The sequence below is a fragment of the Agelaius phoeniceus genome, chromosome 26 (genome assembly GCF_051311805.1).
Source record: "Agelaius phoeniceus isolate bAgePho1 chromosome 26, bAgePho1.hap1, whole genome shotgun sequence".
NCBI lineage: Eukaryota > Metazoa > Chordata > Aves > Passeriformes > Icteridae > Agelaius > Agelaius phoeniceus.
In genome coordinates, this window is record NC_135290.1 from 4,899,316 (window position 1) to 4,920,990 (window position 21,675).

The following is a 21,675-nucleotide window of genomic DNA, read 5'->3' on the forward strand; positions in this document are numbered from 1 at the left end:
CAGAAGGGAATGGATTTAACTGAAGAGGGAGTAGGTTTGGGTTAGAGATGATGAGGAAGTTCTCCCCAGTGAGGGTGGGCAGGCCCTGGCACAGGGTGCCCAGAGCAGCTGGGGCTGCCCCTGGATCCCTGGCAGTGCCCAAGGCCAGGCTGGACACTGGGGCTTGGAGCAGCCTGGGGCAGTGGAAGGTGTCCCTGCCATGGCAGGGGTGAAACTGGACGGGCTTTAAGGCCCCTTCCAACCCAACCCATTCTATATTTTTCCTAACCCACCTAAGAAAAATATTGATTCCTTCTAGGCAGGAAATTAAGATGAAATAAAGCAGCATTTGCAGGCCATTTCCCCTCTGTTCTTTTCACTTCATTTATAAGCGTGCAAAGAATGTTGATGACCAAAGATAAGCCAGGCTTGTGTTCCCACTTCAGGAAAATGATCAAGGTTCCCATCCTTTGAGCTTCTGTTTCATGGTGTTGTTCAGTCCCAAAAGCTTTTGGGGCAAAGAATCAAGCAGACATCAAAAAGTTTAGAAAGCAAGAAATCTGCTGGCACAGAATGAAAAGTACATTATTATTATTATTATTTTATTTAATGTGGGTTGGCAGAGAGACATGAGAACAATGGCAAGGGAGGAGGGGGCTCTGATGTCATGGGTGCTGCCTCCTGCCTCGAGCCCCAGAGGTGGATCTGCTTTGACCAATCTCAGTGTGAGGTTTGGCATGAAAGTCTCACATCTTCAGGTCTGGTGACAGTGCTTTTGTCTTGTGAGAATAACAGGGGCTCTTTCTGCTCTGCACTTTCAGGCAAAGAATGTCTCTCAGTGGGCCTCAGTTCAGTGATGCTGTGTGGCTTTGTCAGGTTAAATGGAGAAAATCCAAAATCCATTTGCTGCTGGTCCTGAGCCTGTAAAGCTCTGCACCCCAGCTGGGTTCTGGGGAGGTCTTACCTGGTACCATCTCATCAGCAAAATCTGGGGTGTGCTGAGTTTCCTCATGGCCCTGAGGCTGCCAGAGCTCCAGGAGTGCTTGGACAGCCCTCCCAGGGTGGGGTTGCTGGGTGTCTGTGCAGGGCCAGGGGTGGGACTGGATGATCCTTAGGACATCCTGTGATGATCCAGTGATTTTCCTGTTGCAGCAGTTCCTGACTCCTGCTCACCCCCCTGGACTTCCCCCCTTTGCTGAGCCTGGCTTGGGCTCTCAGGAGCTTTCCAGCAGTGCTGTGGTGCAGCTGGTTGAAGCTGATTTGTGAGAATTGGAAGGTGCTGGTGGTGTTTGCCAGTTTGGCCTCTCCTGAGGCTTGCAGGGATTGGGAGATAATCCAGCACTGTGGCTCTCTGTGCTGCAGAGCAGAGCAGAGGTAGCTGCAGATTTGATACCAAACCTGCTCTTTAGGAACTCAATTTGCACTCCTGTGGAAATGCAGAGACCATTTTGGAATTTTGTTAGGAAAACTTAAAATACAATTCTTTGTTCCAAAGCTGAGGGAGGTGGCAGCTATTAATAGAGGCCAGGAAGGCTGGAGGTAGTGAACTACTGCCTACAGCATGTGGAAATGTGGAGAAATTTTATGTAAGTGCTGGTGATTTGTGTCACTGCTGGTCACTGCAGTGTAGCCATTCTGACAGCTGAAGTAATAAACCAGCAAAATATTCCTTGGCTTTATGGTCCCCATGCTCCTGCAGTTGGAAAGGGTGTTGCTGCTTGGATAAACTGCTATTTCCTCAGAAAACACACTGCCCAGGGAGAAAAAAATGCCCCTTAATTTTGAAATCTTGTAATAACATGAAGCATGTGTTTGATTTAATACAGGTTTGGCTCTAATCCTGTTGAAAAAAAATCATTGTCCTGCTAAGCACAATGGGAAGACTTTAAAAGGGAGGATTCACCCCAAAAGTCTGAGTTCCCAGGGCTCCTTGTGGAGGGGAGAAGCTCCCTGAGGGTGGTTGAGTTAAATCCTTGTTGGAATTTCTCCATGGTGCTGGGGAAGGGGCAGTTCCATGCACCTCCAGCCTCACTCACACCCACACATATGCTGTGGTCCAAAAAGTCATTTAGAGGTTTTTGGAGGATTAGAATAACACTCTCCTCAGGATTAGATGGAAATTTCTTTAGTGTAAGTTCAGCTTAAATATCTGTTTGGTTCAAATTACTAAATATCTGTTTAGTTCAGATGATTTCCTGGGCAGGCTGAGACCTGGAAGTGTGTGAGCAGCATTTCAGTGCTCCTTGTGCTCCCTTCACTGGTGAAATTATCTTTGGATTGCTCCTTCCCAGTCAGGACTGGGGCGCAGGGTGGGCATGGCTGTAGTGACCTGGTTATCCACTCTGAGGGGATGAATCCCTGGATTCAGTGACATATTTGAAACACTGAGGGGAGAGTTACAGGTTATTTTGAAAAGTTCTGGGTATTTTTTGTTCCTGCAGCAGGTTGTTTTTACAGATGAGCAGTGTGGGCTCCTGTTTTCCCCCCTTTCCCTCCCCCAGGATGCATTTAGGGAAGGAAATGCAGTCCAGGCAGGTCTCTTGCACACCTGGAGTCATTTCTGGCTATAGATCTGTTGGTTTAGGTCAGTCTAAGAAGCTGAGCTATGTTCTGTTCAGTATTTTGCATTTCCAAGGAGCTGGCACAGTGCATTTGTGAACTTTTCTATCCTGTATTCCCCAGCAAGACTCTTTTTCCTCCTGATTCCTGTGTGACAAAAAGAAACTCAGCCTTGAGATCTCTTGGTCCTTTGAAAACCAGACCAACTCTTCCCCTGTTTTAGAAGTACCAAATTCTCAGCAATCTTGACACCAGGGCCAGTGGTTTGTCAGCCTCAAGGGCCCAGGTTTGGGTGCAGCTGGGAGTTGCTGTGGTGCATATTCTGGATTACAGTGCTTTGGGGTAGTTCATTTGCTTCACACCTCTAAATTTGAAGTGTTGAGAGTGGGAGGTTTGGGGGAGCAGAGACACACAAAGGTCAGCATTTAATAATGGGCATTTAATTCTGTCTGCATTCAAATTGCCATGTAATGGAGGCAGGAGAGCCTGGGGGCAGCTGCATGTTCCCAACAGCTCTGAGCCCAGTTTGTGTCCTGGGGGGTGATCAGAACCATGCCTGGGGCACAGGGGGCTCTGAGTGCACCATTGCACCTTCCTCTGGGGAGGAAAAGGTCACAGTTCATGTCTGGTGTAAATAGCTGGGTCATACTTTTTTCCAAATGGGTGAGTGATCTCGAGACTTGGCATCAGCCCCCATTAAATAGTTTTGTCAGCTGTTGGTGGCTGTAACTTCCCAGAGCATTTCAGACACACTTTCAAAATCAGCATGAAAAAGCTGATAGCATTGCTCAGTCCATCTATTTTATTTTTTTTTTTCCTTCCTCTTGGAAAAAAATTTCCTCCTCAACATTTAACACACACCACAAAACCCTTGAGCCCTTTAGTTGTCCTGGTGAAAGTAGCTCTGCTGTTCCAGGTGGGATCATGGCTGTGTCCGTGCGTGTCCGTGTGTCCCTGCTGCAGACCCCGGCTCCTCCCGTGCCCCTGCTCTGTAGAGTAGCTGGCACACTCCCCCACAGCTCTCTAGTCATGCTTGCTTGTTGGTTTTTTGGTTTTCTTTTCCTCTCTTCCACTCTTGTTATATTTTTACTTTCTTTTTTTCTTTGTGATGTGACGTTTTCAGCTGATGTATTGAAAGCAAACCCTTCTAATTTGGGAGTCCAGATCACAAGAGTGAGTTTCTTTCTACTGGTGTCTGTAATTGTATCTTTTCTGTGTGTCCTCCCCTCTGATTTTGGTAACAATCAACCACATTTAGTAAATACAATTAGGTAAGAGAATCCTCTGTCTTGTCCAATCTCTCCCTTTTTCACAAAGCAATGTTCTCTTTACATTGGGCCAACTTAATTCCTCTAATTTGAGCTTTGGGTTGGTTTCCAGCTCCACTGTTTCTGTGTGTGGCAGTCTGACTCTGCTCCAGGAAAGAGGCAGAGTCAGCCAGCCAGAAGTATTTAGAATTCACCAATGATTTGTACTTCCTGTACAAGAATTGTTCCAAAGTGACTCCTGCTCTGAGTCTCGTTAGTCTCCCAGGCCCTGCATGAAATGCCTGAAGAACATGAAACTTTTTCCAAAAGCTGAGTACAGGATGCGTTCTGGAACTGGGCCCTTTGAAAGGGTTTTGAATTGTGCACTTAAAAAGAAAAACATTTAGTCTCTTTAGGATGGTAGAGGTCTGTCTTTGTTGCTTTCTGTTACTTAAACTTCTGTAGAGCACTCTAAAAAAGTGTTGTGAATATCCACATATATTCCAAGAAAAACAGCAGCCTCTTCTCCTAGTGCTGTGAGACAAGGACTTTCCAAAATGTTCTGAAGTCCTGGATGTTTATTTTCTGTTAGAAATGGCTACCTAGACTTCCTCAGTGCTATTAGGATGTTTGAAATTCCTTGGGATTGGGCTTGCTCCCTCATGATAAGATTTCTGGGGAACTTGGTGCTTCTCCCCCCCACAAAGTATTCAACCCTGAGAAACCCTTCTGCCTTTAGAGCAGTTTGTTTCTTGACCCTCTCAGAACTACTGTCAGGAAAACAAGTAACTGGTTGTGGTGTATGTTGTACTCTGGGTTTGCTTATGAAATCATTTGCATGGGATTTTTGGCTCCTTCTCCAATGTAATGGTACATTGCTTTTGTCAGATGTCATTCCTGGGTAGCTCTGGCACCAGCTAATCCCTCCTGTCCTTTGGCCCATGCTTTTGACTCGTGTCATGCACTGTTTGTCAAGTACATCTGCACGCTGCAAGAGCAGCAAAGTAAACAATCCTTCTTCTTTTCCCCTTTTCCTTCCAGAATTTGCTTGTTGCTTCGAAATCAGCTTTATTGTCCATGCTAAAGAAAACCAGTAGTGTTGATTGGAAAGGGGTATACACAGAACTTGAAGTCATAGCCAAAAGTGACCACCAGTTGTCTTTTCCTTCAGCTGCTGGGAGGATGGCAGTGTGCTCCGTGGGCTTTGTTGAGCTAAGATGCTGTTGCTCCATCCTGGCTCAAGAAATGTCCCTGGGGAGGGGCTTGACACCGCAATTTCCAGTGCTACAGCAAAGAGCTGCTCTTGGACAAACCACAAACAGCTTTGATCTGATCCATCCCTGCTTTCTTTTGCCTCAGAGGTTGAAGGATCTCAAGCAAAGGGAATTTGCTCGCAATGTCTCGTCGAGATCCCGGAAGGATGAGCGGAAGCAGGAGAAGGCCCTGCGGCGCCTGCACGAGCTGGCAGAGCAGAGGAGGCAGCCTGAGTGGTGAGTCTGGGGGGTCCCCAGCACCCCTGGCCTGGGCTGGCATTCCTGCTCTGGGATACTGCACAGGCTTTGAGGGCAAAGCCTCACACTGCTGTGCTTTTGGTAGGAGTGAATTCACTAAACTTGATCATAAAGAGCATTCCCAAGTTGCTTTATCCAGCAATACATCTTTTTCAGTAATTTAATATTATGAAAAACTTTGAGTGGCTGTATATTGATATTTTAATGTGTGTGTCTGGGTGCAAGAGCACTTGAGCTGCATAAGACTGTCTCCAATGAGGGATGGATCGTCCTGCAGCAGGACAGGGACACCAGTAAGCTGTGTTTTCTCTCTCCCCTGTTCCAGTGCTCCTGGAAGTGGGCCCATGTTCAGGACCACCACGGTGGCTGTGGATGAGGAAGGTGGAGACGACGATGACTCCGCAGCCAACAGCGGCTCCTTTGTCCAGACCAGCTCTGGCCAGGCCACAGAGATGACCACGGACAGAGGCTTCCTGAGCACTGGGCAAGGCACTGTGATGCCAGGCCAGACATCACAGGGGGCACAGGCCATCAGCTTTGGCATTAAGGGCGCTCTGGGAACTCCGCTGCAGAAGATCGGGGTGTCCTTTTCCTTTGCCAAGAAGACCCCAGTGAAGCTGGAGACCATTGCTTCTGTTTTCAAGGACCACGTGGATGAGTCCAGTTCTGCAGATGGGGGAAAAGGTGATGAGAGGGGGTCCTCAGAGGCTGGCAGAAGTCTGGGGGAGGGTGAAGGCACCAATAATTCTGATGGCAAGGGGGAGGACGATGACCATCACGACAAGGACAGCGGGGCTCTGGCCAGCACCTTATCCAAACTGAAGAAGATGAGGCGAGAAGATGGACCAACAGCTGTGGAACCAGAATATTACCACTACATCCCCCCAGCCCACTGTAAAGTAAAGCCCAACTTTCAATTCCTGCTTTTCATGAAGGCTACTGAGCAAACGGAAGCGGAAAATGTGAACAAAAAAAACGCGCACGAAGTGAAAAAGGGGAATTCCCCCAAACCCAAACCCAGCAAGCACACAGAAAAGGCTGCCGAGAGCACAGGGCAGAAAAAGGAGCAGAGTACTACTGAAACTGCAGCCCAGCAGGGCAAAACAGAACGAAAAGACATCCCAGAGAATGAAAATACACAGGAGAGCAAGCACCTTCCAGAGAGCAATCCCCCCGAGCCAGACACTGCTAAAGAAGCTCCTCCTCCTGCCTCGGCCTGCAGAGATGGCTCTGAGGGACCAAAGCACCCCACGGGACCTTTTTTCCCTGTTCTGAGTAAGGACGAGAGCACGACACTGCAGTGGCCTTCAGAGCTGCTCATCTTCACCAAAGCTGAGCCCTCTGTGTCCTACAGCTGCAACCCCCTGTACTTCGACTTCAAGCTCTCCCGTAACAAGGATGCAAAAGGGAAAGGGGCAGAGAAATCCAAGGATCCAGGGGGTGTTTGTAAAGACAACACTCAGAGCACAGAACCTGGTGAGGTGAGCAAAGCCAAAGAGGCTGAAAGTGCAGAGAACAGTTCTGCTCAAAAAATGGAAAACAAATCCCAGAGCAAGCAGGAGTCCGGTCTGGGGAGCACTGGTAAGGGAGAGGGGGAAGACAGCAGTAAGAGTATAACGGGTAAGAGTAAATCTGGAAGGTCCCATAAACACAAAAAGAAAAAGAAGCACAAAAAGTCCAGCAGACACAAACGCAAACACAAGGAGGAAGTGGAGGAGAAGGCCCGGAAAGCTGAGCTGGGTGAAGAGAAACCCAAGAAACGGAAAAGGCACAGGCACAAAAAAGGTAAATCCTCCCTTTCGACCGAGTCAGACCGGGCGCTGAAACCTGAACTGTCTGAAGACTGCAGCCATTTCCAGAAGAAAAAGCGATGCTCCCAGGAGTCCCAGAGGAAATCCCTGTCTGCTGAAGAGGGAAGCAGCACTAAAAAAGAGGATGGGGGTAACTCCTGCCAAGAGCACGGCAGCAAAAGACACAAGGCTGAGCTGCAGCAGGTGCCTGGTGCGAGGCGGCGCTGCCCGGCTCTGTCCCAGCCCCGGAGCGGCTGCCGGAGCCGGCAGAGCAGCGGTGACGACGACAGTGACGAGGGCTCCCCGGGCAAGCACTGCCACCAGAAGTCCCCGTCGCAGTACAGCGACGATGACTACGAGTCGGGCAGCGAGCACTCCCGCAGCCGCTCCCGCTCGGGCCGCAGGCGCTCCTCGCACAGGTCCTACTCCAGCAGCTCGGAGGCGTCCTCGGGGCACAGCCGCTACAGCCGCCACAGGAGCTACTCAGATGACAGCTACAGCGACTACAGCGACCGCTCCCGCTGCCACTCCAAGCGCTCCCAGGACTCGGAGGATGACTCTGACTACAACGGTTCCAACCACCGCTCCAAGCGGCGCAAATACTCCTCGTCAGAAGATGACTACAGCTCGAGCAGGAGCAGGTCCAGGAGTCGGAGCAGGAGCCGAAGCCACCCCCGAGGCAGGTCGAGATCGAGGAGCCGGGGCAGGAGCCGCAGCAGCAGCTGCAGCCGCAGTCGGAGCAAGAGGAGGAGCCGCAGCGGGACTGGGCGCAGCTGGAAGCGCAGCCGCAGCTACAGCCGGGACCGCAGCCGCAGCACCCGCAGCCACTCGCAGAGGTCCCTGTCACGGAAGGGCTCGCGGGGCCACGAGAGCCCCGAGGAGAGAAGGTCTGGCAGAAGGGACTTCATTAGGTCCAAGATCTATCGCTCCCAGTCTCCTCACTATTTCCGGACAGGCCGAGGTGAAGGGGCGCTGCCCAAGAAGGAGGATGGCAAAGGAGAGGATCTGAAAGGATCTGGCTCCCTGTCCCAGAACAGCAGCGGCTCAGGCACGGGGCGGGCCTCAGAAGGGGACTGCAGTCCTGAGGAGAGGAACTCCGTCACTGCAAAGCTGCTCTTGGAAAAGGTACAGTCCAGGAAGGTTGAGAAGAAGCCCTGCGTCACCGATGAGATGCTGTCAGGGGCAAACAAAGTGGGCATAAAGCTCAAAGATCCTCCCCAGGGCTACTTTGGCCCCAAACTGCCTCCTTCCTTAGGCAACAAACCGGTTCTGCCCTTAATTGGGAAGTTGCCAACTATTCGGAAACCAAACTCCAAAAGATACGAGGAGTCTGGCTTGGAGAGGGGCGAGGAGCAGGAGCTGTCAGATGCTGAAGATGGTTCCCAAGGCATGGAGGAGGGTCAGCTGGCCGGCCAGTCTCTCCTGGAAGATGTGGTGATGGTAATTCAGGACAAGCCTCTGGATGAGCAGAAACGTGATGAAGCCTCTGTGGAGATGCCATCCCTTCCCCTGGACACGCCGGCGCTCCCTGAGTGCTTTGGCTCCGGAGATCTGGTCATGCCACACAACTTCCTCTCGGATCCAAGCGATGGTGATGGGCTGGAGCCTATGGACGGGGGCAACCAGCCAGTCCCAGTGGAAACCAGTATGATGCCCTTAGTTCCAGATGTTGAGCACTTTCCTGGCTACGTGCCTCAGAGCGGGGAGCCGAGCATGGAAGGAGATCGGGAGGGGGGAGAAGATTCCTCTCTAGCCCCGCTGGAAAGCCAGCCCATCACCTTCACGCCCGAGGAGATGGAGAAATACAGCAAGCTGCAGCAGGCTGCCCAGCAGCACATCCAGCAGCAGCTGCTGGCCAAGCAAGTGAAGGCTTTCCCCACCTCGGCCGCCCTGGCACCGGCTGCCCCCGCGCTCCAGCCCATCCACATCCAGCAGCCGGCGGCAGCCTCGGCCACGTCCATCACGACGGTGCAGCACGCCATCCTGCAGCACCACGCCGCTGCCGCCGCCGCTGCCATCGGCATCCACCCCCACCCGCACCCACAGCCCCTCGCTCAGGTCCACCACATCCCCCAGCCACACCTGACACCCATTTCCCTGTCCCACCTGACCCACTCCATTATTCCGGGGCACCCCGCCACGTTCCTGGCCAGCCACCCCATCCACATCATTCCGGCATCCGCCATCCACCCTGGCCCCTTCACCTTCCACCCTGTCCCTCACGCTCTCTACCCGACCCTCCTGGCTCCGAGGCCAGCAGCTGCTGCTGCTGCCACAGCCCTGCACCTCCACCCCCTGCTGCACCCCATTTTCTCAGGACAGGACTTGCAGCATCCACCCAGCCACGGCACATGAAGGACAAAATGAAGGAACCTCGGAGGAAGGAGAATATTTGGCATTTTGGGAAGGGGTTGGAGTCGAGCCAGCGGGCAGGTGAGGCCTGAGCATTTCCTTTCACTCTTGAGCAGCCAAAGAAGCCGGGGGCTCGAGGGCTGGGCAGTTGGCTGCATCCCAGGGAAGTCTCGCTCCGACTCCTCCGCGCACGCAGCAGCACCGCTCCAGAAGAACCATTTCACCTTTAGAACAGCCAGACACTTGGAAAGGCTTTTTTCCCCCCCTGGATTCTTACACTTGGTCATCTTCCTTCTGCCACCTTGTATATGATAAATGAGGTTTCATACACACTAATAGGATCTCTAAAAATCCTTTTAATGAGGTCATCTAATTAAAATAGCATGATTGAATCCGGCTTGTAATCGGTTATGGAACATCAGGCGCTGCCGGCTGTGGAGGGCTGGAGGCCTCAGCTTTCAGGCATTGCAGGAGGTTCCTTGGCCCCTGTCTCTGCAGATGTGGGTTTTTCTTGGTGTGAGCAGCAAAGGTGGAAGTAAGAGCTTAGTGTAAAGAGGAGGAGCTCCGTGTGTGTGCCCAGAGCTCCCTTCCTTCCCCATCCTGCATCCACGTTCTCCTGTGCCAGGACCATGCCTGGATATCCCAGACTGGAGAGAGGTTCTGGGGCTGGGATTCCAGTCTGGGCTTTGACCACTCTTCTCCTGAAAGGGGGGGAAAAATCACTTTGAATTCCATCTTCTGTGGGGTTGGGAAAGAGGCACTGGGATGGGAGAGAGAAGGCAAATCCTGTTAGGAATTGAAGCAATACAGAGGACAGGGGAGCGCGGCCTGGATGTAAAACGTGTTCTTTCCTCTGTAACACTGATGGTTTCTTTATTAATTTATAGGATTTTTTTTTTTTATGTAAAGAATTGCACTGAACTCTGTAAACAAAGATGCTGCTTTTTGTAGCTCCTATCAAAGGTTACATTTGTAGTATATCGCAATAATATTTTTTACAGCCAGTTCTTAGTGGTACTTGTTCTGGTGGCTTCTGTGTAAATATGTTTGCTGTAGGTGACCCAAGACACTTGTAAAGGTTCAATTTATAGTTTCAGCTAGATGCAGAACAGCTAAGCATGTATATTTTATCAAGCTCATGTATTTTTGAAGTTTTTATGTAGTATAAAATGTAAAAACAAACAAAAAAAGATCTTCATTTAGAATTTTGCAGAAGAAAAAAAAAATCAACAGGTGAGACTTGGGCAAGGTGAGGGGTGTGGGGATAGCAGTGACTCTGGCAGGTTCTGCATTCCTCCCCACCATAGGAATGGGCACTGGAGCAGCCTGGGGAGCAGCAGGAATTCAGGGTGCTCCCAGAGAACAGGAGCCCTTTTTTTCCTTTCCTTTTCCCCCCCTTTGGAAGCAGTAATGTGCAGACTCTGCTGGTGCAGGAGGAGCCTTGGGACTGCTCCTATCCCACGCAGAGGGTTACCCCAGCTTAGTCCATGAGGGATTTCCCAGTTCTCCCAGTATCACCCAGCTCAGGTGACAGTGCCCGTGGGAGCTTCCTCGCCCCAGTGCGGGGAGTGTCCCCACTGCTGCTGTCCCCACTCACAGGGCACTGCAGGTGTCACAGCCCTTGGGCCACCACCACTGGAGGGAGGGATTTCAGAGCAGTGACATCCCTGTCCCATTCCCCATCCTCATCCTCTTCCCTGTCCCCTCCTGGAGTGCAGCACGAGGCCAGGCAGAGTCAAAGGATCAAAACCCCCTGAGCTCCCTCACCGTGTAAATGAGAAATTGGAGCAGGTCAGAGTGACAGCAGTCACAAAAAAGGGACTCAATTTCCTGTAAATACCAGACAATTCAGTGTTACTGTCAGAGCTGAGCTTCATAGGGCCCATCTGTGCCCTGGTCCCACTGCACTGTGGGCAGGGATTTGTTTTTGGACTTCAGGATAGCGCTAAAATAATTAACCTGTCATTACTTACAAGCATAAACAGACTGTATTTAACTTTGTCACATAAGATATATATATAAATATATATATATGCTGTAAAATGAGGGAAAAAAACCTTTCTAATAAACCAATGATTTGTGGAAAAAGAAATGTGATGCTGTGTGGTAGTGGGGAGCTGCTGTGCAGAGCATGAGCCTCTTTTCCTAACCAAAGCCCTGGTTTGATTAAAGGAAAAAATCCACCCCCCTGCATGCCAGCAGGACCCAGGGGTCCAGGGTGCCACCTGCCCTTCCCTGGCGGTGGCTGATGAGGGATGGTGCAGCAGTGCTGAAAGAAACAGGAAATGAAGTAATTGGACAGAAGAAAGGATTATAATTGCCCTCAGGGGCTCTGGTGTGGGCTCCAGCTGGGTTCAGATGCTGCAGCAAGCTGGGGACGAGACCTCCCGAGGAGGAGCAGCTGCCCCTGAGTCCGGTGTCCTCTCCCGGAGCTGCTCCGGGATCAGCTGAACCCTTCCCACCCCTCGGAGCTGTTCCACGGCTTTGGGCAAACCCCGCTCTCCTCAGCCGCAGCTGCTCCGCAGGGCTGGAGCCGACCCCGCTCCAGGAGCCAGGGTGCCCTGCAGGGACCCCCTGTGCCCCCCAAACCCCCCGAGTCCCTGTCCTGTCCTGCTTCCCACTGCAGCTTCAGAGACGGAGGAGGAAAGCCCCGTTTCACACGGGCTGGCTCCCAGGGAGCTGCTCCGGGGCCTCTCCCGGCCGCGGGTGCTGGGTTGGCACCAGGAGCCCCCGGAGACCTCGGGCACTCTGACTGTCCTTAATTAATAGAGTTTAAATTAATTCTATAGGTGGGTTCAGGGCTGATGCCGCTGTCCGGGCTGGGCTGAGCCCCGCGGCTGCCCCAGGCCTGGCTGAGGGCACAGGGGACAGAGACAAGGACACCCCTTGTTCACTGTGCCCGCCGTGCCCCCGCTCCCTTGCCAGACCCATTGCCCTGCACGGCGCTGCTGCTGCCCCTGCCCTGGCAGGGTTTGGGTGTCCCTGCCCTGGGAAGGGGACACTGGGGGTGATGCCCGGTGTGGGCGGGCTCGGTGCTGTCAGCTCCATCCGGCTGCCGAGGGGAGATCGGGGGCGATGCAGGGGCCCTGTGCCCTGCTGCCCTCCCCCCTCGCCACATTTCCGCTGGTAGGGACTGCCTGCACCCCGAAATAGCCACCCCGAGATGCGCACCCCGAAATAGCCACCCCGAGACTGGAACCCCGAAATAGCCACCCCGAGATGCCCATCTCGGAACAGCCACCCCGAGACTGGCACCCCGCGGGCGATAGGCTCAGGCTGCTGTGGCCGTGTCCCCCACCCTGTCACCGTGTGTCCCGGTGGCACTGCCACCTCCTGTTCCCCGCCCTGCTCCGGCCACATCCGTCTCCCCCGCACCTCCCCGGCTCCCTGCAGGAGCGGATACGCGTCCGGGGGGGCCCTTCCTGTTCCCCGCTCCTGCTGGGCCCGGCCCCAGCTGCGTCCCCCGAGATAAGCCAGGGATACCCTGGCACGGCGGCTGTGGCCACATTTTGGGGTGACGATGGGGCTGCTGCGGGTGCTGCTGCTCCTCGGGGGGCTGCGCCTGCCCCCCACGCTGGGGCTTCTCCAGGAGCCCCCCACCATCTACGAGGGACCCCCCGGCAGCTACTTCGGTTTCGCCCTGGATTTCCACCGGAGCGAGGGAAGGTAGGGAGGCACCGGGGGCTCGGGGTCGGGCACGGCTCACGCCCGCCGACCCTGACACCCGCTCTGCCCCCCAGGCCCAGCGTGGCGGTGGGAGCCCCCCGTGCCAACACGTCCCAGCCCGGCGTGGCTCAGCCCGGCGCCGTCTTCCTCTGCTCCTGGCCCCCCGACAGGACCCCCTGCCACCCCCTGCCCATCGACACTGCGGGTGCGTGGGCTCCGTGGGGCGGGGAGCGGGCGCGGGGGGTGCCAGCTCCGCACATTGCCCCTCTCCCGCTCCCTCAGGGGACGAGAGCGAGAGCCAGGGCACCCTGGAGCTGCGCACCTACAAATCGCACCAGTGGCTGGGAGCGTCCGTCACCAGCTGGAAAGGCAACCTGGTGGTGGGTGCATCGCGGGGGATGTGGGCAGCCTTGGGTGGTCACGGGGTGGGCACCCAGCCCGTCCCATCGCCGTGCCCAGGTCTGTGCCCCGCTGCAGCACTGGAACGCTTTGGAGGGGCAGCACGAAGCGTTCCGCACCCCGACTGGCACCTGCTTCGTGCGGAGCCCGGAGCGCGACGTGTGGTACTCGCCCTGCCGCGACCGGACCATGGCCAGCACCTACCGCCAGACGGGCTACGGTGAGGGGGGAACGGGGAGCGGGGGGATCCCAGCCCGGGATCCCAGCCCCGCGTCCCTCTGACCCTGCCCTGTGCCCGCAGCGCACGACAAGCGCTACTGCGAGATCGGCTTCAGCACCGCTGTCACCCCGGTGAGAGGGGATGGAGGGGCTCGGGGGACTCGAGGGACTCGGGCACCTTAGAGGGATCGGGGGGTGCCCCCCGGGATGCTCAGAGGGGGCTGAGAGAAATGCAGAGGGTGCGGCCAGGATGGTACCCGGGTGTAATGGCGGGGGATGTTGGGGTGGGGATGCTGAGCTGGGGGATGTGCAGTGGGAATTCCGGGAGGAGAGGTCCTAGGAGTGGGGGGGACATCGGGGTCGGGGTGCCGGGCTGGGAGATGCTGGGCTGGAATGTGCCAGGATGGGAAATACCGGGGTGGGGGATATTTGGGTGAGGATGCTTTGGGGAGGATGCCGGGGTACCCCGGGGGATGCTGAGCCAGCTCCTCCGGCAGGATGGGACGCTGGTGCTGGGTGCCCCTGGCGGGTATTACTTCACAGGTGAGTCCTTCCTGCTGGCGCTGCTCCCGGGATGGGCACGGCGGGGAGGTCACCCCGGACATGGGGTACCCCGTAAGTGCCACCCGCAGTGGCACTGCCAGCCTGGGGCGGGTGCCCCGTCAGGGCTGGTGCTCCCTGCCCCGGTGTGCCCCAGGGCTCGTGTACTCGGTGGAGCTGGACAAGATCCTCAGGCGCTTCCTCGGCACGTCCCTGCTGTGGCTGGGGAGCCCCGGACGCCCCACGGAGCCAGTGTTCGGGGAGTACGAGGACGGGTACCGGGGTGAGCAGCGGGCACGGGCACCCTGCCCCACTGCCAGCTCCTGCTGGGATACCCTGGGTCACCAATGCCCACCTCCCTGCAGGATACTCGGTGGCTGTGGGCGAGTTTGATGGCAACCCCAAAACCAAAGGTAGGGCTGAGGGGTGCAGGGAATGGGGGTTGATGGGCCTGGGGCACCCCGGGGCTCCAGAGTGACCTTGTTCCCCTTCTCGAGGGGGCTGGACAGGGCGTGCCAGGACAGGGGTCCCGCCCATCTCTGTGCCCTCATGACCCCATGTCGCACCAGGGGTATCCCTGTGCCCACCCCAATGCCGGGGGTATCCCCGTGCCCCCCTCAATGTCCCGGGGGAGCACTCAGGGCTGTCATCCCTCACAGAGTACGTGGTGGGGGTCCCCAACAAGAGCAACACGAGGGGTGAGGTGAGTGCTGCGGAGTGCCCGGTGCCGAGGGACACCAGGGGACACCCCCATGTGTCACCCCGGGCTGGACCTGGCGTCTGACACTGCCCTGGGCAGGTGGAGATCTTCACTGCGGGGAACACCCTGCGCCGGCTGCGGGGCATCGCCAGCGAGCAGGTACCCCTGCCCTGTGACACCCCCACACCCCCGGTGCTCCACAGCACCCCAGCCCCAGCCCCCTCCGCCCACTGTGCCCCTGGCACCCCCCGGTGCCACCCTCACCCTTTCCAGGTGGCTTCGTACTTCGGGCACACGGTAGCAGTGGCCGATGTCGATGGGGACGGGTGAGAGCAGGGACAATCGTCCCCCCCTCCTCCACGGCGACACCCAGGGGTGCTGCCCCGTGCCTGGCACAGCGCTGGGTGCCCCCAGCCCCCAAACCCGCGGAGCCTGACCCTGACCCCGCGCCGGGCACAGGAGGGACGATCTGCTGGTGGGAGCGCCGCTGTTCATGGCCCGGCGCTCGGACGGGCAGCGCAGCGAGCTGGGCCGCCTCTACCTCTACCTGGGGCAGCAGCGCCTCGCCGGGCCCCCCCAGACCCTGACGGGCACCCACCCCTACGGCCGCTTCGCCGCCGCCATCGCCAGCCTCGGGGACCTGGACAGGGACGGATTCGGCGGTAACAGCGCAGCGGGGCGGGCATGGGGCTGTGCCACCCCCGGGGCCTCGCCTGGGGGAAACTGAGGCAGGAGAGCGCGGGGGGGGGGTGTTCACGTCCCTTCTGTCCCCAGACGTGGCCGTGGGCGCCCCGCAGGGGGGTGACAGTGGCAGCGGGCAGGTCTTCATCTTCCGCGGGCAGAGCGAGGGGCTGGCGCCCGTGCCCACCCAGCGCCTCGACAGCCCCTTCCCCGGCCCCGCCGCCTTCGGCTTCGCGCTGCGCGGCGCCACCGACCTGGACGGCAACGGCTACGCGGGTACAGCCCTGGCACGACACCGCCCTGGCACCGCCCTGGCACCCCGGTGTCACCACCCCGGCACCGACCCTCTGCTTGTCCCTGCAGATCTGCTCGTGGGGGCTTACGGGGCGGCCAAGGTGGCCGTGTACCTGTGAGTGCCCGTCCCTGCCGTGGCCCGGGGCTCCCTCTTGGGTCCCCTGGCACCTCAGCAATGTCCCCCTGCCCCAGGGGACTACCCGTGGTGGTGGCCCGGACCCAGCTGAGTGTCCCCGACGGGCTGAACCCTGAGATCCTGGACTGCTCCCTGCCCAGCTCCAGCGTCCCTGTCAGCTGGTGAGGAGACACTGCCATGGGGACACTGCCACAGGGACACTGCCACGGGGACACTGCCATGGGGACATTACCGCTGGAACACTGCTGTGGGGACCATGGGGACACCACCTTGGGCACAGGACAGATCTCTGAGCACTGCTGGTGGTGTCCCCCCGCAGCTTCCACGTGGAGTTTTGTGTCAGCGTGACGGGCCAGGACATCCCTCGGAGCATCCGTGAGTGCCAGTGTCACCCGGCAGGCACCGCTGGCACAGGGCCACCGCTGGGCTGTTACCGCGGGTGTCACCAGTGCCACCTCCCGTTCCCCACCAGAGCTGGAGGCTGAGCTGCAGCTGGACCGGCTGAAGCCCCGGGCATCGCGCAGGGTCCTGCTGCTGCGGGGACACCAATCGTCCTGGCAGGAGGCGCTGCTGGTGACACCGGGAGCACCCCCCGTGTGCAGGAACCTCACCGCCTACCTGCGGGTACGGGCACGGGGACAGCGCGGCAGAGGGAGGGGACATCCAGGGAGGGGACGGGAATGGGGCTGTGGCATCGCCAGCCAGGACGGGGACAGGGCTGGGGACAGGGTTGGGGATAGCAGTGTCTCCCTGTCCCAGGAGGGCGGCTAACAGGCATGGGGACAGTGATGGGTGGGGCCGTGGGGTGGGCACGGGATGCCCTCTGGAGTGCTGTGCCCATGGGTGTCCCCAGGACAAGGCTGAGTTCAAGGACAAGCTGAGCCCGGTGGCCCTGAGCGTGGCTCTGACGCTGCCCAGAGAGGCCCCGAGGTTGGTGCTCTACGGGGACACCCTGGTGCAGGCACAGGTAGGGGGGACATGGCTGTGGGGGGACGTCACCGTGGTGACACAGGGTGGGCTCATCCCCACCAGGGCACGTGTGGGTACCCCCAGCCTGGCTGAGCTCAGCTCTGGGATCCCCAGCTTGTGACAGTGTCCCCAGCACCCCCTGGGATTGCCCCTGCTCCCCTCCCACTCTCCCCAGTTTCCACTGGGATGTGGCCCCTACCCTCCCCACTGTCCCTTCTTCCCTCTGGAATGTGCTCCCACACTGTTCCTGCCACTCCCTGGCATGCCCGTCCTGTTCTGCCCTCTGTGCTCACCCTGCAGTCCCCAATCCCTCCTCTGGATGTCCCCTCTGTACCCAGCACTGTCCCCATTCCCAACCCCGAGATGTCCCCTCTGTTCCCTCTGCCATCTCCAGTCCCTCCTCAGGATGTCCCCTCTGCTGTCCCTGCTCCCTCCTTGGCGTGTCTCAGGGTATGTCCCCAGTCGTCCCCGTGGATGTCCCCTCTGTGTCCCCATTCTTCCCTCTCACAGATGTCACCTCCCTCCCCTCCATCCCTGGAATGTCCCCTCTCTGCACTGTCCCAAATCTCCCCTCTGGCCCCTCCACCAGCCCAGTCCCACCCCGGGATGTCCCCAATGACTCCCCCTCTCTCACCTCACCCTGGATGGGGGGGTCCCCCTGTCCCCTCCCTGTCCCCTCCCAGACCCACATCATCCTGGAGGACTGTGGCGATGACAACCTCTGCGTGCCCGACCTGCACCTGGCCGCCGACACGTGAGCGCAGGGGAGGGGGGGCTGAGGGGTGCCCGGTGTCCCCGCGGGGTGCTGAGCCCTGTCCCCGTGTGCCCGTGTCCCCCAGCCCCAGCCAGCGCCTGCTGATCGGGGCCGAGGCCGTGCTGTCCCTGCGGGCCAACGCCACCAACGCGGGCGAAGGCGCCTTCGAGGCGGAGCTGAGGGTGCAGCTGCCCCCGGGCACGCACTACCAGGCTGCCCGCAGCACCATCCCGGTGGGTGTGACCGGGGACAGGGCTGGGGGGTGACCAGGGGTGTCACAGGGGTCACCAGGGCTGGGGGGGCACGTCCTGCCCTTGCTGGCCATCACCTGCCTCTTTGGGGGTGCCCGGTGGGGATGGGTGCTGGGAGATGCCCAGGGTGGGGGAATTAAACTGTCCTTGGTGCTGTCACCTTCCGTGGGGGTGCCTGGTGGGGATGGGTGTCAGGGGGTGCCCAGGGTGGAGGGGCCAGAGGGGACATCCCAGAGGGGAGATCTGGGACAGCGCAGAGTAGAGAGGGGACATTCCAGGGAGAGACCTGGCATGGAGGGGAGGGAGGTGACATCTCTGAGAGGGAAGAATGGGGACAGCAGAGGGGACATCCAGGGGGATGATTGAGGACATGCCCTGAGACACACCAAGGAGGGAGCAGGGACAGCAGGGGGACATCCTGCGGAGGGATTGGAGATGGCAGAGGGACAGAGGGGACATTCTCAGGGTTGGGAATGGGGACAGTGCTGGGTACAGAGGGGTGACCCAAATCCGGGGGCTCACACTGTGTCCTTCATCCTCCATGGGGTTGCCTGGTGGGGGTGGCTGCCCAGGGATCCTGAGCTGGGGGTTGCTGTCCTGCCCTTGGTGGCTGTCACCCTTCACAGGGTCCCCACTGGTGATGGGTGTTCAGAGGTGTCTGGGGTGTGGGGCTCAAGCCCTGCCCTCAGCTCATGCAGGTCCCCCGTGTGGCTGGTTCCTGGTGGGGTCCATGATGTGTCCCCACTCCATGTCCCCACCCCACAGGGACAGGAGAAGCTGAGCTGCAACCCCAAGAAGGAGAATGGGACCCACGTGGTGCTCTGCGAGTTGGGCAATCCCATGAAAGCAGGAGCCAGGGTAAGGGGAGAGGGGGGTCCCTGCTGTGCCTGTCACCCACTGGGGCTGGTCACACACCTGCCCCTCTCCTCTGCTGTCCCCAGATCACCGTGGACATGGAGCTGAGCGTGTCCGGGCTGGAGGACATGGGGGATGCCATCACCTTCCACCTCCAGCTGCGGAGGTGACACCCTGCTGCCCCCCGTCCCCCACCCACTGCAGGGACACTGTCACCTCACACTTGGTGTCCTCAGCATGTCCCCAGACTCAGTGTCCATTCTCATCCCGCTGTGTCCCCACAGCAAGAACAGCCCCAGCCCCAGCCACGCCTCGGTGACGGTGACAGTGCCCGTGGAGGCAGAGGCAGAGATGGAGCTGCGAGGGTGAGGGTCTGGGGGACACGGGGACAACGGGGGGACGAAGGGGGACACTGACCCCCCTCTCCCACCAGCAACTCCCTGCCTGCCACCATGGTGCTGCCCGCGAGCTGGCACGGGGTGCAGGGCAGCCGGCGGCTCGAGGACCACGGCATCAGGGTGGAGCACGTCTATGAGGTGATTTCAGGGGATGTCCCCTCTGTCCCCTCCCCGGCGCCATCTCCTGTGCTGGGCATCACCCACCGTCCTCTCGCAGCTCCACAACAAAGGTCCCGGCACCGTCAGCGGGGTCACCCTGAGCCTCGCCGTGCCTCACCTGCTGGGCGAGCACGTCCTGCTCTACCTGCTGGAGCTGGGCACCGAGGGGGGCATGAACTGCTCCCAGCACCCCGCCCTCAACCCCGCCCAGGTAGGGGCTGCGGGACCCTGCCCGCCGGGGGCGCTGGGACATGTCAGGGAGGTGGTGTCACCTCTGTGTCCCCTTCCAGCTGGAGATCTCCGCTCCGACGGCAGCAGCGCCCGGGAACGGCAGCCAGCACCGGGAGCGCCGGCAGGCGGAGCCGGCCCCGGGAGCGGGGCTGGGGGACCAGGGGCTGGGGGACCTCGTCCGTGTGGTGAGCGGGGGACCCTGGGGACCTGCCCGCAGTGATGGAGGCAGGGCTGGGGCTGCCGGGGGGGCCACATCCCTTGGGTGACCCTGGGGACCTGCGGCCCATGGTGGGCACAGGGCTGGGAGTGTCCCCTGGGGTGGGGGCTCCCCAACACCCACCGTGTTGGACGCCACCCCCAGGACTGTGACAATGCTACGTGCGTGGACATCACCTGCCATGTGCCCAGCCTGGGCAAGGACCAGCGGGCACTGGTCAGCGTGCACGCCCTGCTCTGGATGGACACCCTGCAGCAGGTACTGTCCCCTCCTGGGGACAGAGGGGACGGGGTGGCATTGTGGCCTCAGGGCACCCCTGCAATGTCCCCTTCTGCACCGTGGTCTCCAGAGAGCACCCTGGGGATAACCATGTGTGAGGTCATGGGTGCCCTGTGAGCTGCCAGCACCCCTGATTGCCAGGTTCCCATGTGTCCCCATGTGTCCCCCTGCTGTCCCTAGCGGGAGCACCTCCTGGAGTTCCGCATCCAGTCACAAGCGTGGTTCAGCACCTCGGCCATGCCCTATCGCGTCCAGCCCCGGCTCCTGCCCAGCGGCAAGGCTGAGGTAGGGCTGCCGTGGCTCTGGGGACACGGGGACAGGCCGCTGTGGCAGCGGTGTCACCCCCCTGTCCCTCTGCAGACTGAGACCTGCGTGGTGCGCACCAGCCCTGGGGGCGAGGGGGCTGTGCCCGTGGGGTGGGTGGTGCTGGGGGTCCTGGCCGGGCTCCTGCTCCTCACCCTCCTCATCCTCCTCATGTGGAAGGTGAGTGGGTGCAGGGGGACACTGGGGACATCCACTATGGTGGTGGAGCCTCACTGGCACCAGAGGGACCACGAAACACGGGACACAGTGCTGGGGGTGGGGGCTGTGGGACAGGACGGGGGACAGCAGCACGGGTGACACTGTGGGGTCCCCAGAAGCGGGGGTCCCTCAGGAGCGATGCCATGGGGTCCCCGCGGTGGTGTCACAGGGATCTCCGGGGGGCTGATCCTGTGGGATCCCTGGGGCTGCTGCCGTGGGGTCCCCCAGGGCCCACTGTCACTGTGTCCCCTTGCAGATGGGTTTCTTCAAGAGGACGCGGCCACCTGCCGAGGGGGACACGCAGGAGCCGGGCCAGGCCGAGGAGCCGGGCAGTGCCCAGGAGCCGGGCCAGGCCCAGGACTAGCGGGGTCCCCCCGTGCCCACCCCCACCCGCTCACCTTCCCCAGCCCCCCCGTGCCCGTGGGACCCCAGCCCCGCTCTGCTCCCCCCGGACAATAAATCCCTGCCCTGCCCTCGGTGCTGCCCGCGGGGTGTGGTTGTGTCCCCCGGGGCTGCACCAGGGGTCTGGGGGGGGACGGAGGATTTTGGGGACCCCCGTGTGTCCTTGTGGGGTGCCCCGGGAGGGCAGTGGGGAGGTTGGTGCCGGGCTCAGTCCCGGGGGCTGCTGCACTGCTGGGGGATCAGTACCGGGGCCGGTGCTGGTACCGCGGGTGGGTCACGGTACCAGGGCGGGACCGGGGGATCGGGGCAGTGCCAAGGGCCAGTCCCGAGATGCCGCTGCAGTACCGGGGCTCGACGCTGAGGCTCGAGGAAGTACCGTGAGTGGGTCCTGGGAGGTTGGTGCCGGTACAGGGCAGTCCCGAGATGCTGGTGCCGGTACAGAGCCAGTCCCGGGATGACGGTGCCGGTACCCTGTCCCCGTCCCGGGGCTCGGAGTGGAGCCGGGAATGGGTCCCGGGAGGCCTGTGCGGTACCGGGGGCAGTGCAAGGCGGCCGGTGCCAGTAC

General features: G+C 59.2%; 2 protein-coding genes across 9 annotated transcripts in view; both read left to right on the forward strand.

The window, feature by feature from the left end:
- The window catches only part of GPATCH8 (G-patch domain containing 8), a 55,644-nt gene extending 44,120 nt beyond the window's left edge, over positions 1 to 11,524 (forward strand). For all 8 annotated transcript variants that reach the window (XM_054649455.2, XM_077190907.1, XM_077190904.1 and 5 more), the window contains 2 exons: positions 5,145 to 5,275; positions 5,622 to 11,524. In XM_054649455.2, the coding sequence (XP_054505430.2) occupies positions 5,145 to 5,275; positions 5,622 to 9,441 (3,951 nt within the window). In that variant the 3' untranslated portion in view covers positions 9,442 to 11,524. The remainder of the gene's footprint in view (positions 1 to 5,144; positions 5,276 to 5,621) is intronic.
- Positions 11,525 to 12,901: 1,377 nt separating this feature from the next.
- Positions 12,902 to 21,251, forward strand: ITGA2B (integrin subunit alpha 2b). Its single transcript, XM_054649461.2, has 30 exons — positions 12,902 to 13,104; positions 13,179 to 13,309; positions 13,387 to 13,484; positions 13,564 to 13,723; positions 13,805 to 13,854; positions 14,220 to 14,265; positions 14,420 to 14,545; positions 14,628 to 14,675; positions 14,922 to 14,965; positions 15,062 to 15,121; positions 15,236 to 15,288; positions 15,422 to 15,624; positions 15,737 to 15,919; positions 16,007 to 16,052; positions 16,130 to 16,234; positions 16,393 to 16,448; positions 16,546 to 16,697; positions 16,927 to 17,040; positions 17,726 to 17,796; positions 17,882 to 18,029; positions 18,813 to 18,905; positions 18,989 to 19,068; positions 19,187 to 19,267; positions 19,336 to 19,438; positions 19,518 to 19,670; positions 19,750 to 19,875; positions 20,052 to 20,165; positions 20,367 to 20,471; positions 20,547 to 20,669; positions 20,965 to 21,251. Exons 1-30 carry the CDS (start codon positions 12,959 to 12,961, stop codon positions 21,070 to 21,072), a joined length of 3,126 nt encoding a protein of 1,041 aa, XP_054505436.2. The 5' UTR covers positions 12,902 to 12,958; the 3' UTR covers positions 21,073 to 21,251.
- Positions 21,252 to 21,675: the final 424 nt, after the last annotated feature.

Excerpts from the sequence above, each read along its gene's own strand:
- ITGA2B (XM_054649461.2), top strand. The coding sequence starts at position 12,959 with ATGGGGCTGCTGCGGGTGCTGCTGCTCCTCGGGGGGCTGCGCCTGCCC. Across the intron at positions 16,698-16,926 it reads ACCTCACCGCCTACCTGCGG|GACAAGGCTGAGTTCAAGGA; the intron begins GTACGGGCACGG and ends GGGTGTCCCCAG. Across the intron at positions 19,268-19,335 it reads GCAGAGATGGAGCTGCGAGG|CAACTCCCTGCCTGCCACCA; the intron begins GTGAGGGTCTGG and ends CTCTCCCACCAG.